Below are 21,316 nucleotides of genomic sequence, written 5' to 3' on the forward strand. Positions count from 1 at the left end.
ATAACTTTTCTTACATTAAACAGATAACTTTTCTTACATTATAATAGGTGTTCATTGCAGCTGGGACTTTTGTTACACCCTGTCAATCCAGATTAATAAATACAATATGTTTAAGATGAATGTTTTATATTTGGATAAATGTACTATTTCTTTTAAAGGGAAAGGCAATGTTATTCTCATGTTAAATCCATCTGCTATGATTTCTTATATCATTTAAAGAAGTGAAAGAATTTTCAAAATGGGCTTAAAAATGAGAAAGTTCTGAGCATTTAAATATTTGATCCAAAATGGCGGCCATTTTGTGTCCATGGCAACAAGAAACAAAATGGCGAATTTATGAAACTTCTAGATACATACTTGAAGTATATTTACTTATTTCTATAAAATAATTTCTCTATTTTTTCCAGCATAAATGAAAGACATTACCATGTTTTACACCTTACACTCAAGAAACATATGGAATTAATCTATTTAAAAGGTAATTTGCTAAATAAAGAATTCAGCCGTGTACACGTAAATGACGTCATAAACTCACTAAAATGGCTGCCTCCATGATCAGCCATTTCCTTAAATTTCAAACTGCCATATCTTTTTCAACAGTGGTCCGATTTTAAAAATTCTTTCAGCGCTATGAAAGGCTTGAGGATGGCTTTCATATTCAGGCATTCCTTGCCCTTTCAAGAATGACCGCATTTTACCATTTAAAAATTAGATGTAGAATCTATAAAAATGACGATTTTCTACCTATAATTGCATTTAAAAATTATGTTTTTCATGTATATTCTTGATTAAAACTTTAAAGCAACCTTTTACCATTTAGAAATATTAATTTTTATTTCTTAGTTAGAAAAACAGGTTTACTTGAAGGCTAGATTAAATATATAAGGGCATACTAACTGAAATATAGTAGCCATTTTGAAATTCAAGATGACTGCAACAATGATGGCCGAAAAATGTTACCAGTGGAATTCTTAAAGCGTATCACATAAGCTTTCATAAAAAAAACATATTTTTTCAAATTATAGGGAAAAAAGCAACAGGATTACAATTCGACACAGACTATAAATCGAATGCTTCAGATAAACCGCAAATAGTCTAAAATAGAAAAAAATCTACGGAAATCTAAAATTAGATTATACAATATGGTTAAAGTAATATCTAAAATTAATCAAGGACATACGAAAGCGAAATAACTATCACTTAAACAATTCGATATATCTTAATCCGTCCTTCAAAGGCCGTTAATCAATGAAAAGTTTAAGATATAAAAGCGACATCGTTTTTACTGTCTTCAGTCGTTTAATGTATGTTGTTTTTTTTTTTATTTACAAATGTATATAATATTTGAGATTGCTGTCGAAACTGTAAATGCAAGATTTTAAGTGCGTTTCACATCCGATATTGTGTCTACTATAAACACTAACTTATCTAATATTCCCAATTGTTACGGCACAAACTGGGTCCATTTTAAATGTTTGTTACTTATATTTCCTTGAAGAATATTGTTAGTGCTGGATAATAACTTAAAGAAAAGTGGGCAAGAAAAATATTTTCAGTCTAACAAATATACTGTAGTTCTAATCAGCTGAAAAGGTGAGACACCAAATTGTAGTGGTGTATGACTTAAGTCTCCAAGACAAATTCTGTAATGCTAATATTTCATAATGAAAAGCATAGATCTGTAATGTGACTTCTACGAAAAATGATTGGAATGAGAGTAAAGGAAATAGCTCTACAGAGCCATGCAAAATGAGAACTATCTGCATGAATATTATGCGACTACCATTTTTCGCGTCGTTTGCCGATTTAGGTGGCAGGGAAGCAGTTTCGACTTATGGCCCAGATCATTTTTTTTAAATATTTGTGTACCTTTCGTCGAAATGTAACAGCATTAATTTAATGTTATATAGAGCAGATGAGAATATAGGCCACACCTAGATGATAGATTCATACGTTTTGTGAATCATTATTTTGGAGGCAGATAGATTTAAACGAAGCAGCGAAATGACAGCCAATGTCTTTCACCCGTTTTTTCTCCTTACAATCACTCATTGAAAGACACACTGTTAAGCAGAGCTTTGCACCCTAAGCGTAGTTATTTTGAATATGTAACTATCCACGCCTTTTTAAACGTACGTTTTGAATGCCATTTTAACATGCTTTGAATCAATGCTTGTCAAAACTACCAGCCTAACAACGCATTAGAATCCAGAAAATATACTCAACATTTTTTTTTCTAAGTCCATACCTGGTTTTTCGCCCAAATTCTCACATAGTTGAATAAAAATTGGATACAACGTTTAATGATTTTTGTCATAACAAAACATTACAACGATAACACATTTAACTGTAATGGTTACAATAATGTTACACCTCAATCCAAGTCACATAATCAGTACTGAAACCGATAGGACGACACCTCAAACCTCTTTAATTTCAAAAGTGATGTCAACTTTAGGCCATCTGTTGCACCATGTGTAGTATACTAACAACATTTTTCGATGAGCGCATTACTGCCAAGCTACCACCTCCTCCCACCGTACTACTCCCATTCTAATCCATCAGAGATTCGTCAAAATCTAGAGACGAACGCTCAACCATGGTAAAGCTCTAGTATGTGAGAATGCTCTTCCCCTACCACAAACATACACATTCCAAATCCTAGATCCGCTCCTGAAATATTTCAAAAGTATACATTCAGTTTGTATGTCTAATCATAAAGTACTTAGTCATGGACGGTTCATTAGAAGGGCACTGCCAGTGTCCCACCCCCTCTCCATAAAATCTTGCGAAGATACATTTTTGACAGCCTAAAATTTAGACATCAGTCATCTGAGTCAAACTGTTGGCTCGTTTCTCTCACAGAACTGTATATCAGTAGTACGAACAATTTTTGTGGAGGGACCGGAAGATAAATTAAAGACTTGGTCTACAAACATCAGTAAGAACCTAATTAACAACTCGGTGTGAGAAAGAAAGAAATTTTGTAGTATTTTTGCTTTCCCCGGGCATATTCCCTGGTCTGTAAATAGTTCCATTCATGAACACCGCGGGCGAAATACCAGAGTGATAATACCAGTGATAAAGCAGTAGTTTTGCCTGTGCATTACGTTTAAATTAGCTTACTTTCGATTTTATTTTTCTTGCATAATTCAACATCTAAAGAAAGAAGCTGAACATGTCTTTAGAAAAAAATGAGTATTTCGAAAAAGTCATTTTCATTCACCTGCTTGCTTGGATAATATCTAGATCTACGAATACCTAAATACATTTTTGAATTTTGTCAAATGCTTGGAACTTTCAATAACATTGCGTCATGCAATATTGATTTTTTTTTTCATTATATATATATATATGCGTCTTATTACTGCAACAAAATACGTATGCAAATTTTACTTTTGGAGTTCTATATTGTATGAAAACTGAAGTCCACATAATTTACTTTTTCACCAAAGATATCAGACAAAACATATTGCTCTTCTTATGGGTATTACGTTTTCGAGAGCTTTTACAATGGGTCGACCTTTATCATACAGGCTACTGGGATTCTACTTTGGAAAATTTATTATTTTAATGACAATAGTTTTAAAAAAAATAAGGTTAAAAATAAGTTAAAAATAATCTTCCTGCTATATATTATCACATTAAAATCCGCCTCCACCAGTCTTCCCATGGCTTTGATTTTGAAAAAAAAAAACACCGACGAGTGCCAAAAAAGGGGTGAACATACCTCTGTCCTAGATTCGCCGTCAGACAGCTATATAAAGCTATAGCTATAATAACATAAACATTACCCGACAGAAATAAATTTTAAGTGTGCTGTGTTAATTTCCTTTTTAATGATGGAAAATTCCTCGGGTTAGGCCTAAAAAATTGTTTGTTTCCAGTAACTCGACCTAGATCTACCCTAAAAATTTCGCCGCGACCCTAAATGTTTTTATGCAGTTGGGGGAAAATTGATATTTTCTTTATACTTTTCGCTTTGTTTTGCTCTTTCTTCATTGTAAAAAAACCCTACCTATACCTACCTACAGTACGCATGTCACCGGAAACAGTTAATATTTTTAGGCCTTATTATGGTCGGATTTACTGGCCTATATAATACGTCCTTGAACTAGTAACACACTGAGAGCATGTGCTACACACACAGTGTTTACATGCTGTGTAAAATATTGGATCAGACCAGACGAAAATTTTAAAGTGATTTGACATTTTGTTAAATTAAACTTTAAAGTGGAACAATTAAGACATTTTTTAATTCAACAACAGTATATAATACGATAATCATACTGTAGATAAAGAGAGCGTTTATGGCTTTATTGATAAAATTGCAACTAGATTTACTTTCGACTAGGATTAGTCTTGGATATATGCGATTGTGAATTTAGGAGGAATTTGAAAATCTTTAAGGTATGCCGAACATAAATACTTTGCGTTTGATTTCATTCATGTTCAGGAGTAATGTTTAAGGTAGTCATGTCATGAGTAGTTGATAATTCCATTTAAATATACAGTCAGTACTGGATCATTGAACAATAGTTTTGGGTTAAATCCAAGGGTTGTCTTGAGTTATTCCCCTTGGTTTCCCTTACACCCATTTGCAGGTATCAAGTCAAAACGTCCCTGGTCAAAACACTCCCCATTTTGGTCAAAACGTCCCCCATTCAGTTTAGAATTTGGTCAAAACGTCCCCCTAATTTTTTTTTGTATTAGATCTATTAATTCTTTTTAATTAATTCATATCTTTTAAAGGGTTTGAAACTTATGGATTATGTTTTGATAATACACAAAATTTTATGATTTATTAGCACCTAAATTAATGCGATCAACACCTATCAACTATACATGGTTGTGCATTAATTGTGCTGAGGGCTTAATATTAGTAGGTGTTATAAACCCATTAATAACCAGTAATAAGGTGTGAACATTTATGAAGGGAAAATCTTTTCTTCTATACAATCTAAATTTGTGTAGAATGAACAAAAATCCTGATCAGAGTTATAACTTTATTTATAAAACACTAATAAAACATCAGAACAGTCACAACTGCATAGTTATTAAGTAAAAATCACATATCGCACTATTCATTCACTGTTCTACACCAAGAAGTCAAATTCACAATATAATAATTCAAAGTGTTCCAGCTACACAATATCAAGAAGTCAAATCCTCTCCTATGCTAGTTAATGTTTTTATCACAATTATTCCTCCTCGTGAACTGTTGTAGTGAGCCTGGGTTTGTAAATGGTGCTCATCTTTTTTAGCAAGGAACTTGCAGACATACCCCCTGCACGGTAGCTGTAAAAGACATAAGAAACATTTATAGGAGATAGAAATGACAAATTATGCATAAGTAACTGAAAAAATATAGTAAGAGAATGATATTACTGAAAAGAATGTTAATACATTTTTACACAAACTATAAATAATAATACCTTTTTACACAAACTATATATAATTTTCCGAAAAAAATCTCTTATCATGCTGTTGCTGGAAGAGAAGAGTCTTATAAAATTCATAAAATTTTTTATCAAGGCAGTGAAATACTAATAGCATGAACATAATCACCTGTCCAAAGTTGCGAATACTCTGGCCAATGCATGGACCTATACTTTAAGATAATTACTTCAAATTTTAAGATTTTAAAGATAAAAGAATGTTCTTAATGAATATTTTGTTATCTTAATTTTGATTTTTTTTGGTCACTAATACAGGTTTCCTCATGGAACGACCCATTATTTCTTTTTAATTCTGGTACTTTAAAATAAATATTTTTTATTTATTTCTCATTCCATTCAATATACAGAATCTCTTGATTGAATTAACACCTACTGATAACACATTATCTCCTCTGATTGGATTAACTTGACAATGCATTGATTACTTGTATATTTGAATTTGTTTGCTTTCATAATGTGATTATGATCTGTATATTGTTTATTTCTTTCTGACCAGATTTTACAATATTTTATAAAATAAAATAAAAATATTATTAAATGGTAAAAAGTAGTTAATCAGATTTTGGTCAGCTAATAGAATGTAAACATACAAACTGTATAACTCTATGTAATGGGCCTTTTTGTTCCTTAAATAATGTATATATCTATAATTTTATATGAAGTATAGTTCAGCCAGAAAATTACATATTTGCCAAAAAAGTAGTTAGACAATTCGGAATATGATAAGTATTCCGCAAAAGATATTGTTTACTGAAGTCTAGTAATTCAAGAAATCAATAATAATAACATGAATATAACTTACCTGTGTCACAGGTTCTGTGTTGCCAGCTGCCATACGAGTCGCAGGCAATGGCATGTTGACGCGGTCTGACTTCATTTCTACACTTAAAAGTAATTAATGCAAGGATACTCCATAAATACGTTATCTTATAAAAGCACCGATATTTAAACAAATAACAATCCAACACACTATTCACAGAGACAGACAGTATACATACACAAGGATACTAAGAAAATTAGTGGTTGAATATAATAGTTATAACTTTTTCCACATTATTTAATTATTGTGCAATTAAACTTTAGATACGTAAAAAATAATTGTTTACAAACATCTTGTTTTATGATCCATTATCCCTTTGTCCTCATGCAGTTGTAACAATTTCATTTATAACAGAACAGAACAGAAAATTTATTTGATTTAAGTACAAGACTCATCGTCATAACAAACATATTATAATATAGCAATACATGCAATGAGATATTAACAAATGGATAAAGTAGTTTGAGTCAAGGGTATGTAGGATTTTTAACATTCAACACAGCATAATAATTCAAATACCTAGAGAGTGTCGCTACAAAGATAACCAGTGTAAAAAGTACATTTTTTCTCTATATATACCTGGATATATATGTATTACGCAGATCACTGTATAAAGGACATACCAATATGAAATGAAGTTCGTCTTCTAGATCACCAGAATTACAAAGTGTGCATTTTATTTGATTTCGTTCGATACCTTGATGTCTTCCAGTTTCAATCATTAATTTATGTGAACTAAGTCTTATTTTGGCTAAAACATTTCTCTGATTTTTATTTTCTAACACACATAAATTATATATTTTGATATTTCATAAGTTGATTTAAGTTCCTTGTAAATATATAAAGATGAAAATAAATCCATATCTGACCACCATTGTGTAATATATATATACTGTATCACGAAGTCTAGCTCTAAACAATGGTATAAAAATATTTATATTCACTGACTCTGGAAATAACCATACGTCGTGAAAACCTGCATATGAAATTTTTAAGGGGAGTGTTTTGACCTGGTAATTTTTGGAAGGGGGGTGTTTTGACCAGAAAAGGGGGACGTTTTGACCAAAATCAGGGGTGTTTTGACTTGGGGACGTTTTGACTAGGGGACGTTTTGACTAACATCCCATTTGCATGATGCATGATGCTTTAGACTCTGAAAACAGTCTGCAGAATCACCTCGAGTTTACTCAAGAGACCTGAATAGTACTAAACAATATTTGCCATTTTTAAGTAAGACATGTGATGTATAGTAAGTGCACAGGAGCCTGAAATTCTATCCAATTGCCACGAAAAGTCTGTATAACCCCCGTTCTTCAATATAATAAAAAGACCCTCTTGTATAATAAACCTTTTTAATCTATAGTTTTCAAAATGTGTTCATGACCTTAGTAAAGGAAGTGAAAGTTTTGGGGCAAAATGTTAGGATCATGAGCCAAAGACATTTGTCCCTCCTTCCCCCGCCCCCCTCAAAGCCCCCCCCCCACCCCACCTGCTGCCAAAACTGTTGTCTAAAAGTCTTACTGTTAATCTGGTATAGTGATGTAATGTTGAAATAATTTTAATTACCACTATAAAATTTTCAGTTAAGTGATTGCCGTTAATATTTTGATAATTTGCAACTTCATGGTAGAAAAAAAAATGTTTCAGTCATGCAGAATTTTTATAATCTGTTGAAACATTGCAAAACTGTTACTGTATATTACTTCACTTTATTCTGTATATTAGATAAAGTGACATTGAACTTGAAGTTTTATGCATGTCATTGCGTTTTGCATTTTAAAGTGTAAACGTGATAAACACAAGGTGGCCTGTCGGATTCAAGTCATATCAGGAATATGTGTGAACATGCACAATGATTTAAAAATTTTCTTCTGAGAAAGGGGAAAAAAACATATTATTTTAGGAGGGGAATGGTACCCATATTCGGCCCCAAAAATGGCCAAACGAGTGCCCTGTATGCAGACACAACATAACTAATGCCTCAGTCACAAAACCATACGATGTCCGTACAGTTTGAATAAATCATATGAGTTCACCAATTTTAGAATCCTTACGGTCTCTGTACAATCTTAGAGTTTCGTCACGGTACCTACGGGCCCCGTACAATCTTAAAGAGATGCAATTATAGAACATCCGTATGAACATCACAGACAAGTTGTGTGGAGCTCGCAAGGAGCCTGACTGTACCTCGTACGGTGCTCCTGGATTTGTAAGGCGCTTGCACGGCACTCGTATGGTGTCCTTAGGTACTGTGTTTTCATACCACCTTGAATCACTAAGGAAGTCATACGGAGGCCGTACAGTGTCTTAATGCCCTGCAAGCCCCGTGTGGACATTGCACGTACTCTGCATGGTGTCTTTAATAATATTGTACGTTGACTCTCAGTCTGTGAGTCTCCTGCGATAGTCGTGCGAGCATTGGCAAGCCTCACAGTTTTCCCTGTCCGCACAGACTTTGTGCGATGCCCGTACAAGCTCTTCCAGGAAACATCCGGTTCCTGTACGGGACTCTTGCAAGCTGCTTCCAACTTCAAAAATCTCTATGAGCTCATAGAGAACTCAGGAGTTTGGTGAAACATTTTCACCGAGTTCCAAAGTCCTCTACGAATTCAAAAAATCCGTACGATGCTTGTACTAGTCAACAATATCCGTACAGACGCCATACGAGTTTGCCAAAGTTCGACTGAAAACCTTCTTGTATGGAGCTCGCTTAGTTCTTTTGACCGGGGTATAACTGTTGGTCCAAACAAGAGCTGTCGGAGGACAGCAACGCTCGACTATTTAACAGCCTTGTCGCTTGAATGAATAAGAAAGTCGAAAAAGGGGCATAATTTAGTAAAAAAGTAAAATAGGGTTATGGAACCTGCAAAGTGCTTATCAGCTCATGACAGTGGACAAGTGTACGAAGTTTCAATCCATTCCCATTAGTGGGTACTGAGATACCAGCTTACATATAAGAATTTAACCCAAAAACGTTGAAAAAGGGGCATAATTTTGTAAAATGCAAAGTTGAGTTATTGATCCTTTGCACTGCATGTCATATCATGACAGTGAACTAGTGTGTGAAGTTTCAATCCTTTCCCATTAGTGGATACTGAGATACCAGCTTACATACAAAAACTTAACCAAAAATTTCTATGTTGAAAAAGGGGCATAATTTTGTAAAAAAGCAAAATAAAGTTATGGGACCTGCTTTGTGCATGTCAGATCATGACAGTGAACAAGTGTGTGAAGTTTCAATCCATTCCCATTAGTGAGTACTGAGATACCAGCTTACATACAAAACCTTAACCAAAAAATTCTAAGTCGAAAAAGGGGCATAATTTTGTAAAAAAGCAAAATAGAGTTATGGAACCTGTGCAATGTAAGTCAGTTTATCACAGTAAATAAGTGTGTGAAGTTTCAATCCATTCCCACAAGTGGTTACTGAGATACCAGCTTACATACAAAACCTTAACCAAAAATTTCTAAGTCAAAAAAGGGGCATAATTTTGTAAAAGAGCAAAACAGAGTTATTGAACCTGTGCAGTGTAAGTCAGTTTATCACAGTGAATAAGTGTGTGAAGTTTCAATCCATTCCCACAAGTGGTTGCTGAGATACTAGCTTACATACAAAAACTTAACCAAATCGGGACGCGGACGCTGACGCCGACGCGGACGCCGACGCATGGGCGAGTCCAATAGCTCTACTATTCTATGAATAGTCGAGCTAAAAATGAAACATTTCGGGACAACGTGATAACTTAGAGGGATGACAACTAGCTCATAAAATAAGTCATCCCGATAAGCCAAATGCATAAGGCTAACTATCTGTGTGATTAAAAGTTTAGGGATTTCATTTAATGTCATGTCAATTTTGAACATAAATATTGAACAGTTTTTTCTTCTTTTTATATATTATGTGTGATATGGTACACACAAGTTATTATCTAAATCTGAAGATATAGATTTATTTTATTAGACTTAAACATTTTCTGATATTGTACAATAAGTATTTATAAATGACAGCTAATTCACAGTTCTTCCCACAGTAGTCTAGTTATAATGGATTATACATTTATCAATGGCTTGATACTTGCCTGGGGAAATTAAATAAGAAGTTTAAGAAAAGCTTTAACATTGTGCTTCAGAATAATCAAATCAAGTCTTAAACTTTGTTTTACTTAGTGTTATATATAACTCTTAAGCACTCGACGTTAGTTTTTTAGATTTTTATTATAGGTACTATCTCTACATACTGTTTGTTTTTCATGTTGATCCTTTGTCTTGACTGAATTTATTAAGAGAAAATTTTGATTGGTACAAAAAGATTTTCGTAACGGTAACTGAAAGCCAATATTTTTACTTTGCAGCCTAAGTCAAAGATCTAGAACATAAATGAATTGTATGCCTATTTTAACCTCACTTCTATGACAGACTGGCACAGGAGAGGCCTAATAATTTAATTAAGAATTATTCAAATTCAAATTATGAAAGTGTTGTCATAATTTTTTCAGAAAGTGACTTCAATGTTTACGGTTGTACCTGCATGTCGGACTTGTGCCTTGAACAGGATTTCTGAACACAACATGTTTCATCCAACTTCTAAAACGAGGACTCTTGTTCGAGCGTTAGGGAGGAAAAACATCTTATTAGAACAGTTGCCAGCATTTTTCGGCATTAATAAGCATGCTCAAGAAAGGCATATTCACACATCCACATTATCAGTCTTGCACCAGCAGCCGAAAAAAGATTTGGAAATAGACTTGCCTCAGTTGAAGGTTCCGGAGATACCCAGGCATGAATTGCTCACATTCAGGGGGTTGGAAACTGACTTTCCATGTCTAACAAGGAAGTAAGTAAACTTTTTTCTTAAAGTCCGAAAACATTATTGTTTATATCATTGACTTGATATTTGATTGAGTTTTAAAAAAATTTTAGAATAGAAATCAGTGTCTATAAAATGTAACAAATCAGAAATCTGTGTTTGATATAAATTTGTATATACTGTTTTTACTACAAGTTTTTTTCTGTTTTAAACAATTTTTTTACTGCAGATGATTCTTTATATCACGTACATATTTGTTAATTTACAGATTCTTACACAACTCAGTTTGTTTTCTTATTTAAAGAAAGATGAATGTGTGATGTTTTTCATAATGCAGCAAAATTACTGTTTGTATGTCAGTTGGGGCATACACGGCAAAAATACGTAAATTATTGCCATCCGCACTCATTTAATATGTATATTATACTGACTAAAGGTTAGTGATAATATTACCATTGTTACAAAATATATACATTAAAGATACTTTTCAATCTAACTGCTTGAATCCGGTATATCTCTAGAGTCTGTAATTTATACAGACACTCTGGGTCTGCAGTCTACACTGAATCAACTCTTTATCACTGGAGGAAGCAAATGAAGCAGTCTATCTGTTCATAAGGAAACACTTCTTGACCTCAACTTTTAAAAGTTACTGGTCTGATGCTATTTTTATCCATTTGAGTATTCATTCATTTTTCTAAATATGGGTAATTTAAGGCATTTTCCGCCCACTTAACATCTGCAAATGTCTCCAACTTTTTATTTCTTTTTGCTCTTGCATTTTGTCATGTTTGTTAAAATTACATATTACAGTTTAAAGGGGATGCCTCCAGATGTATTAAATGTTTATTTCGAAATGTATAAAATGCGTATTTTTGTGAATAATTGCACATATTAACCTTTAATGAAGTTCTAATTATTGTGCGCATATTAACCTTTAATGAAGTTCTAATTATTGTACACATATTAACCTTTAATGAAGTTCTAATTATTGTACACATATTGACCTTTAAAGAGAATTCCTATAGTTTTTTCCTTTCACAGAATTTTTTTAAATTCACATATATGGTAGGAAAATTTGTGCTGAAAACAATGAACAAATAAAAACAATAGGTCACCAGGCTTGTTTTTGTGAAAAATTGTTTTGAACACACCCACTGTTGCTGAAACTGACAGCGATTTTTCAACATTTTCATAATTTTCTGCTTTTTATGCCCCCTATGCCCCCGAAGGGAGGCATATTAGTTTTCAACTGTCCGTCCGTTCGTTCGTTCGTTAGTCACAACGTTAACTTTTTGCATGAAAGCACTTTACTCGCAAACCACTGCACTCAGGACCTTCAAACTTCACATGCTGATAGTACTTATTGAGTACACCACCCCTACTTACTTTGGGTCACCAGGTCAAAGGTCAAGGTCACAGGGGCCAACGTTAACTTTTTGCATGAAGGCATTTTTCTCGCAAACCATTGCACCCAGGACCTTCAATCTTCATATGCTGATAGTACTTATTGAGTACACCACCCCTACTGACTTTGGGGTCACCAGGTCAAAGGTCAAGGTCACAGGGGCCAACGTTAACTTTTTGCATGAAGGCACTTTACTCGCGAACCACTGCACCCACGCCCTTCAAACTTCACATGCTGATAGTACTTATTGAGTACACCACCCCTACTGACATTGGGGTCACCAGGTCGAAGGTCAAGGTCACAGGGGCCAACGTTAACTTTTTGCATGAAGGCACTTTACTCGCGAACCACTGCACCCAGGACCTTCAAACTTCACATGCTGATAGTACTTATTCAGTAAACTACTCTTACTGACTTTGGGGTCACCTGGTCAAAGGTCAAGGTCATAGGGGCCAACGTTAATTTTTTGAATCAAGGCACTTTTCTTGCGAACCACTTCACCCAGGACCTTCGAACTTTACATGCTGATATTACTTTATGAGTACACCAACTCTACTGACTTTGGGGTCACCAGGTCGAAGGTCAAGGTCACTGGGGCCAACGTTAACTTTTTGCATGAAGGCACTTTACATGCAAACCACTTCATTCAGGACCTTCAAACTTCACATGCTGATAGTACTTATTGAGTACACCACCCCTACTGACTTTGGGGTCACCAGGTCAAAGGTCAAGGTGCTGCGGGGGCATTTGTCACCGTAAGTGACAGCTCTTGTTTATAAATACCAACCAAAATATACATCCAGGCAGCACAATACGGTTTTTTCTTTTTACAGATTTTATTATATACTTATTTGATATCATAGTCATATTTGTAATACTCTATCCTTACAATAATGGGTAGAAATGAAAAAAAATATTGTTTCATATTTACTTTTCTGAACTTTTTTCAATGAAAAATACCCATACTGAAGAATATTTCTTTTTTAATTTTGAAAAAACTCTTTCATAGATTTTTTTCTTTTTCTTCTTGTGTATAGATAATTGTATTGTGAGCATAAAAATGGCTAAAAATGTATGGGTCACCAGGCTAAATTTTATGTTAAGACCGCTAGAATACAACACCTGTTCGGACGGAAATGGCACGAACCTGGCCAAATTGATTACATGTATGTCTGCTAAAAGTTAAAAAAAAAGTTTTAAAAATTCTTAATTCTTTCTATAATTGAATACTAAATAATCTGAAAGGTGATATTGTCTTATCAGTACTAAGTCAATTATCTTACATTATATGACCAACACTGTCTTTGTACTAAAATGCGATGTGAAAACACAACCACAAAAATAGCAAGATACCTGTCAGGCATGATACTTGTCAATACAACATAAACCAGTATCAACATTGATTACTGATATAACTTATCAAAAATGTTATTTCATTCAAAATTCCTCATATTTAAGATTGTCTGTAACATGTTTCAACAAATGTTGACTTCAGTTCAGTTTTCCATAGAAAGGCTGCGCAGAAAGATGCGCATAAAAAACTATAGGAATTCCCTTTAATGAAGTTCTAATTATTGTGCCAATTTATTAAGTCTTTATCTCGAAATGTGTAAAATGTGTACTTTTGTGAATAATTGCACATATTGACCATAATGAAGTTCTAATTATTGTTCAAACAAGTACAAATAGTAAAATAAGTAAAAATAAAATGATAGAGTTTTGGGTAGTGTTTATTTATTTAAGAAATATTTGTGTACTTCCTTTGGTAGTTTAAATCAGATTTGGGTCAAGTAAATGGATTTGTCTGAACCGTTAACAACTGACCATTTATATTGCTATTTTAAAACTTGCCTTCGGTTCAGATGGTTGAAATTCCCCAACATCTATCAAATGCAAATATAAACCTAGATATAATATTGAAATTAAAGGAAATTGTCAACTTTGTAAATACTTTCAAATTAAAGGGGGATAATTACGAGATTTCGTTATAATGATAAAACATACAGTCATGTGACTCTAATTAAGGATCTAAATGTAATGGGTTGTTTTGATCTTCAAATAGATCTCTAACAGAATGTATGAAAACTGAAAAATGTCATAAAATGTTGCTTACCGGTAAATAATGATTGACCACCTTTAAAGTACATAGAGCAGACATCTAATGTGTAAGTCACATTAATGCTTTATGATTTTTATGCCCCCAGCATCTACTGATGCGGGAGGCATATAGTGATTGTCCTGTCCGTCCGTACAAGGTTAACCAAATGGGACCGTTTTGTCTAGCATCAATACCCCTTACTAGAATGACTTGATACTAATGCAGATGTAACCTGTGACCATTCCTCATCTTCAGACATCACCTGACCTCAGTTTGACCTTGACCTCATTTTGGACTTAGGTTGCTTTTGCTTTATATATATATGGACCATCTCTTGGTTAACCAAATGGGACCGTTTCGTCTCTGATCAATACTCCTTACAAGAATGAATTGATACTAATGCAGCTGTAAACTGTGACATTCCTCATCTTCAAACATCACCTCACCTCAGTTTGACTTTGACCTCGTTTTGGACTTAGGTGCAAAATCTATCGACAAGGATGGCATCAAGGGGGCATCAAGCGTTTATTGAACACAGCTCCTTGTTTTTACCTTGGTATAACTATCAGTTAAAAAATGCTATTCCGATGTGCAACTGAGTTATGCCCCTTTAATATGTTCAACATGCCCCTTTAAATTGTTATAAATCATAGTAAATGTACCAGATTTAGTTCTGAATGCACTAAAATTTAGAACACATCACACCACATAAAATTTGTCAGATAGAAAACTGTGCTAGTTTTGCTCAGATTTCATAGAAAAACTTTCATAAATTTACATTAGCTTTTACATGAATATAAATTTCTTTCTTTCAGTGTCATGGTAACCTACATAATAAAATATAGTTCAGTCACCTTTGTGGTGTCTGGTTGCAATGAATAAAATAAGCTAGCCTAAATTCTTACTTTAAAGTTAAGTAGATCATATAAGTTAGGTCATACAGGTGTGTGATGATAGATAAAGAACAATAATTAGGACTTTCATTAGAGGTCAATACGTGTATTGGGATGAGGAGTACTTTTGAAATGACACATAATGAGTGTAGTGTTAACCAGCGCCGTAGCCACACTGAGGCAACCGAGGCAGCTGCCTCGATTAAAATTTGAGGAGCCAAAAAGAAAAAAAAAGAGTAAAATATAGGCCTATCACAATCATGAAAAATTCAGTTATTAAAGTTCAAAAAAGTTATTAATATCAATAGAATATACCAGAAATCATTTGCCTCATTACATCCTTGAGGCAAGGCGAGGTATAATTCTAGCAGTCATACTGATAGCTTTGCCAGGCCCGGACTACCCCTTCCCAAACCCCAGTTGACTGAAAAGTGACCTTTACCCATCAATGTTAAACCCGACTGTTTATTATTGTTATTATCAAATTTAAATCCAAAAACGCACCAGAGGCCACTAGTTCGTACCGATATTTCAATATTTTCTAGGGGAAGAGCCCCATGACCCAATTAAATGAGGTGGAACCACCATATCTCAAAATTTAGACCATAAAATGCACCGGAGGCATGCAACAACTTCATAACTGTATTTCACTTTTCTTTTCCAGGGAGAGCCATTTGACCCCCCTAACATAAGAGTGTTCCCCATTCAGTACCTAAACATTTACACCAAACAATGCACCATAGGCCTCCATTTTGTATATGTATTACAAACTTTTCTAGGAAGAGAGCCACCTCCCCTCCCCTGACCACACTAAAATGATGGGGGAAACCCCCGCCCATACTATTAAAGTTTATACCTGTATTCCATTTTGTTTTTCAGAGGGAGAGCTCCCTGAGCCCCATCTCTAAAATGAAGGGGTTCCCCCTACAATACCTCAAAATAATGACAAAATATGTACCACAGGCCAACATTTCGGATCTGTATTTCAAAATTTTCCAGGAAGAGAGCCCTCTGGCCCCACTAAAATGAGGGGGAAATCCCAACCATTCCTTGAAATTTAAACCGAAAAATGCACAAGAGGCCACCATTTCATACCTGTATTTCAAAAATTTCTGGGGAGATATCCCCTGACACCCGCTGCCCCTGACATGGCCCCCTCCCATACCTACCCCCTCTCGGACTATAAACTAATAACTTATTAGTAAACTGAAAAAAATTGCATGTTCTTGTATGTCTTTACTGATGCCTTTATTTATTGCTTTTAATTACAAAAATATAAGACTAGGATAATTCCCCAATTATCCTTGTAATCAATGTAATTGTTTTCTAAAAATATGAAAGTAACTGTGATACATAAAGCTAAAAGGACGATTTTTACTGTGATATAACACGTCTGAATGGGCCTTAGAATGCACAAGAAACTTATTGGGGACAAAAATTCCAGGGGCGGGGATATGCCCTTAGTCTATTACACTGATCTGTCTAGAAATACAGAGGTTAATATGTAATATAAACGCGTGGAAGAGTCTAGGTATGCCCTCGGATCCCCTAGATTGCCTCGGTTAAAATTAGCGTCTGGCTACGGCAATGTGTTAACCATTATCAAGGAGCATGATTTTGCCATATTGCTCTATCAGTGCATTCACGAAGAAATTGATTTAAAATAGTCGTAATATTTTTATTCTGCAAGATGATGCACCAAACTTTTGCACAATAATGAGTTATGAATTTTGTAAAAACAGTGTCAATCACCATAAGGACATGAAAGAATTGATATATAAATGAAACTGAAGAATCATGGCCCCAGGCAGAAAGGTGAAGGACTTACTGTGAAATCATTAAGTGGATTTCAGGATTGGGTCAGTCAACTAAATTAAGTCCTTACCAATCCATGGATTCCTTATTACCGTGATATTGACATTTTTGCAGAAACTGAAATATTATCAAAAAGGCAAAGATTGGGGACACTTCAGTAAATGAAAGGTTATAAATTGTAACAAAAGATGTGTCCACTATGTCACACATATATGATGCAACAACAAGAAAGATGATAAAGATTATCTCATACATTAGAGTGATCTAAATTATGTGGGCATGCCAAAAATGTTAGTAGTTTTACAGTCCAACTTTAGGACCTGCTTTGTAAGGCCTAAAAAAAAATATGTTTGTTTCCTGTAACATGCTGAAAAAAAATTTTTATTTTTTTTTTTTAGTAGGTGTCAGAACATTTCTATCTCATAAATTGTGATGCTGTAGACGTTATAACTTCATATGACTCAAAGAAACAGGACTTTTTTCTAAAATAATTAAAAATGGAAGACTGTAGCAATCTGTTATCCCGAAAAATAATTATTTTGAAAAGTGTCCCAAAATATGGACTCAATCATCATCCTCCTGACCAGTGTTGAAAGTGAAAAAAAAACATCAACAATTATCGGTAATCATTCTGATGATAAACTAAGTAATTGGCCTCGTTTTCATCATCAGTTAACACCCCCTCAAAGAGCTAAAACAAGTGTGTCGGTTATTGTGGCATCTGCAGTGGAGATCAAAGCGGTATAGTTTCCCCGAGATTGTCATTGCATTACGTCATGTTTTCGCGCCATGTGACACATCACTGTCTGATCGTACTTTCTCGATTCCTTTAATTGTTGAGAAGAAATCAGTAAAAAAGTTTTTTCTTTAATTTTTTAAAAGCGAATGTGCAATATCCCGAATAAACTGACATGTAAATGTGTCAGACCGTGAACGATGATGACCTATTTGCCCTCAAGAAATTTACATTAGGCGTAAAAAAAAAAATTGTTTGTTTCCGGTATCCCGACCTACCCTAAATTTTTGGCCCGACCCTAAATGTTTTTATTGCCTTGGAGAAATTTTTTTCAACTTTTTCACAAAAAGTTGCAAAACTGCACTTTTTCTCCTTTAAACATGGCCAGTGATGTTAGAAATCAACTTACTGATGCTCTAAAGGCATAACCCCCTTATTTGTAATCATTTTTTGACACAAAAATAATTTCCGAAAAGTCTCCCTTAATAAAAAAAAATTCCAAAACAAAATATTTTTCCGACCTACCTACCCTAATTTTTTTGAGCATGTTACCGGAAACAAAGAATTTTTTTTTAGGCCTTATATCTAACAAAGTGTTGTGTCAAAAAATATATGTACGAAGAATCATTTAAAACTTATTTAAAATCGCAACGACATCATACTGCTTCATTTTAAAACCACTTATATTTACGTTCATGAGGTCACGTAACCTATTCTGCCGTGCTAACAGAAATCTGTTTGCCAAGAAATCGTTTTACTCCATGTATTTAAATTGCTGCCGCTTTTTCATTATTTCAGATTTTTTAATTGTGTTTTTTGTACTTTCTGGTCAAAAGTCTGAATTTTATTACCATAGTATGTACCGTTTATTTACTTTAAAAAGGAAATAAATAATCAAGATCGCGCTGTTTGAAATTTTACAAAACATTATATGAAAATTTGATCGTTTTTAAAGAATTTGATCGTTTTTAAAGAATTTTGCCGACATTCTTGTCGATATCTTATTAAAATTGTTATAGAATTCAAACTGTATTAGTTCTCAAGCGGTGTTGAAAATCTGAAGCGACCTTATTAAAAAATGAATGCACTACGCACGTTTTTTGTGTCAAAAGTAACTGCGATGTAAATTAAGTATTACGATAGGGTGCACGTGCTTGTGAAATGGAAAATTACCAGCATGACGTTTTGATATTTTTACGATTCGTGGGTAAATTCCAGTCAATCCAGGTAATTTTGCCTGATGTAATTACTCAATTTGGTAAAGTTAACACGTAAAAACCACTCGCCTATCCTGACTAACTCTCCAATGCTTATAACTGTAGAATGCCATACTAAGGAAAAATCAACTTTCGTTTTGTGAATTCGTCGATATGGGTATGATTCCACCCCTCCCCCCCTATTTTTCACTTTTAAGGGTTTTATTTTAATTGCAGTCCATGGCTGAAAATTGGTTGACCATCGGTCTACCCAACTTTTGATAGTGGACCGCCGATATTTTGGTTGCGTCGGTCCAACGGTCCACCGCTAAGGTCGAGGCCTGCTAATCAAATAAAATTGTTGAAAATTTGCTCCCGCCTTTCAATAACTGATGTTGTTCATACAAGTTTTTTTCTGCACTGATTCCTTTTCTTCAGTAAACATTGTGTAACAGGCAAAGTTCATAGTTTTGCAGACAGACATAGCTTCGGGCCGTTTTTGCCAATTACAGATTTTCGGGGCCACAATTAATCTTTTGTCGCAAATGGCTCAAGTGCAACCGACAGCGTTACCCCTGAACAAGTGGTACAAACATGATAATAGGCTGCTCTTCTGCGAATTGTTTATCAATTAACGTTTACACATTGATCAATAAACACCTTTCATAATGAAGGACATTATTGTACTAAATACAAACCGCGAGATGACCACGTGCCAGTTGGCGCGTGGCGTGATTGACATCTGTCAGTAGCTAATTAATATATGACACTCCGCCTACTGCCATACTTCCGCTTGTGGTGGTGAACAGTATTAAAATTCACCGGGATTTTGATTGACAAGGGGAAGAACTTTTGAACTCGATACGCATCAAAGAAAACTTCTCGATTTTCGCGGGTGAAAACCCGGAACCTCGAGTCTACCGACAAACAGGCTTTTCGCCATGTTGTTTCATGTCGACGGAACCAGGAACGCTCGTTACTATGCGCGACGAGGTCGGGTACAACTAAATTATCCCTATAATCAATAAAGATATGATCATTTATGGGTTGATCCGGTATTAGTAAATAAAGTTTATTTACTAATACCGGATCAACCCATAACAATGAAATAGGGAATCAGGTGGAAACGTTACATGACAAATATCTTATATCGCAAAACCGATGTAAATAGCGGCGTGGTCTAGTGGTTAACACGTATGATTTTTAAGCTTACGGTGCTGGTTCGAATACGGGACGAGCTACTTTTTAAAAAATTTTAATAAGTTTTTACCTGGAGAAGAATGCAGGTAAAACTATTTGTATCATGGTTTACTTGTGCACTTATACTAAGTACATGTATATATTAATATTTTTCAGGGGATCTCATATTAGTATCGATATTAAATCTATTAACATTGCAAAATGAATAGAGAAAACTCTTGCAAGAATGAAAGCAAAAATAAATACAAAAGATGATACAAAAAAGACCTGCAAAAACAGAATTAGTAAAATCATTTTTAAAAAGAAGACTCGAACCTACACGATACAAACATAAAAAGAATAGAGATCCAACACACTTTCCACTTGACTACAAATCTGTTATGAAATGACGCATCGTGTCTAGAGTAAAGAATACTACAATATACAAATGAACACCACTTATCGGAAATACACCTGCTTTACCTGTTTTTGGATTTTACCAAGTACCGTTAAAATAAAATTATCGCGATCCTTTAATACAGTACAATTCTTGTTCAGAGTATTTCTTATTAACTTTGAGTTATTGCCCTTTGATTGTTGAACAGTACTGTAGTATATATTATAGTGCAATTCTTGTCCAGAGTATTTCTCAGCAACCACTGGTTCTGGTTGGAATTAAGCCTACTTCATTTTTACTTTTAACTTTACTATCAAGAGGAGGTACGTATATTATCTTCATGTTACAGTCAGATGATTTTTCACCCAGTTATTGTCCTTTGATTATTCAACAATAGTATACTATAGTACAATTCTTGTCTGGGTTATTTCTCAGCAACCATTGGTTTGAATTTAGTGGGCCTCCGTGGCCGAGTGGTTAAGGTCGCTGACTTTAAATCAATTGCCCC

The 21,316-nt window shown here is 34.3% G+C and overlaps 1 protein-coding gene and 1 long non-coding RNA gene across 6 annotated transcripts in view; one reads left to right on the forward strand and one right to left on the reverse strand.

Annotated features, from left to right (window-relative positions):
* LOC123548512 (uncharacterized) overlaps positions 1-21,316 on the forward strand; it is a 74,708-nt gene that overhangs the window by 41,020 nt on the left and 12,372 nt on the right. The window contains exons 1-2 of one of the 5 annotated variants that reach the window (XM_045335818.2): positions 4,160-4,410; positions 10,776-11,113. The exons of 2 other annotated variants lie outside the window; for them this stretch is intronic. In XM_045335818.2, the coding sequence (XP_045191753.1) occupies positions 10,788-11,113 (326 nt within the window). In that variant the 5' untranslated portion in view covers positions 4,160-4,410; positions 10,776-10,787. Of the gene's footprint in view, positions 1-4,159; positions 4,411-7,487; positions 7,510-10,775; positions 11,114-21,316 lie in introns of those variants that run through there. 2 more of the 5 variants (XM_053524787.1, XM_053524786.1) reach the window with 2 other exon arrangements.
* LOC128548966 (uncharacterized) lies at positions 4,993-6,542 on the reverse strand. Its single transcript, XR_008367390.1, has 2 exons — positions 6,262-6,542; positions 4,993-5,298 (listed from the first exon to the last, which is right to left on the reverse strand). It is a non-coding gene; the product is annotated as an uncharacterized LOC128548966 (long non-coding RNA).

Source organism: Mercenaria mercenaria, chromosome 15 (assembly GCF_021730395.1).
Source record: "Mercenaria mercenaria strain notata chromosome 15, MADL_Memer_1, whole genome shotgun sequence".
In the NCBI taxonomy this organism is placed as follows: domain Eukaryota; kingdom Metazoa; phylum Mollusca; class Bivalvia; order Venerida; family Veneridae; genus Mercenaria; species Mercenaria mercenaria.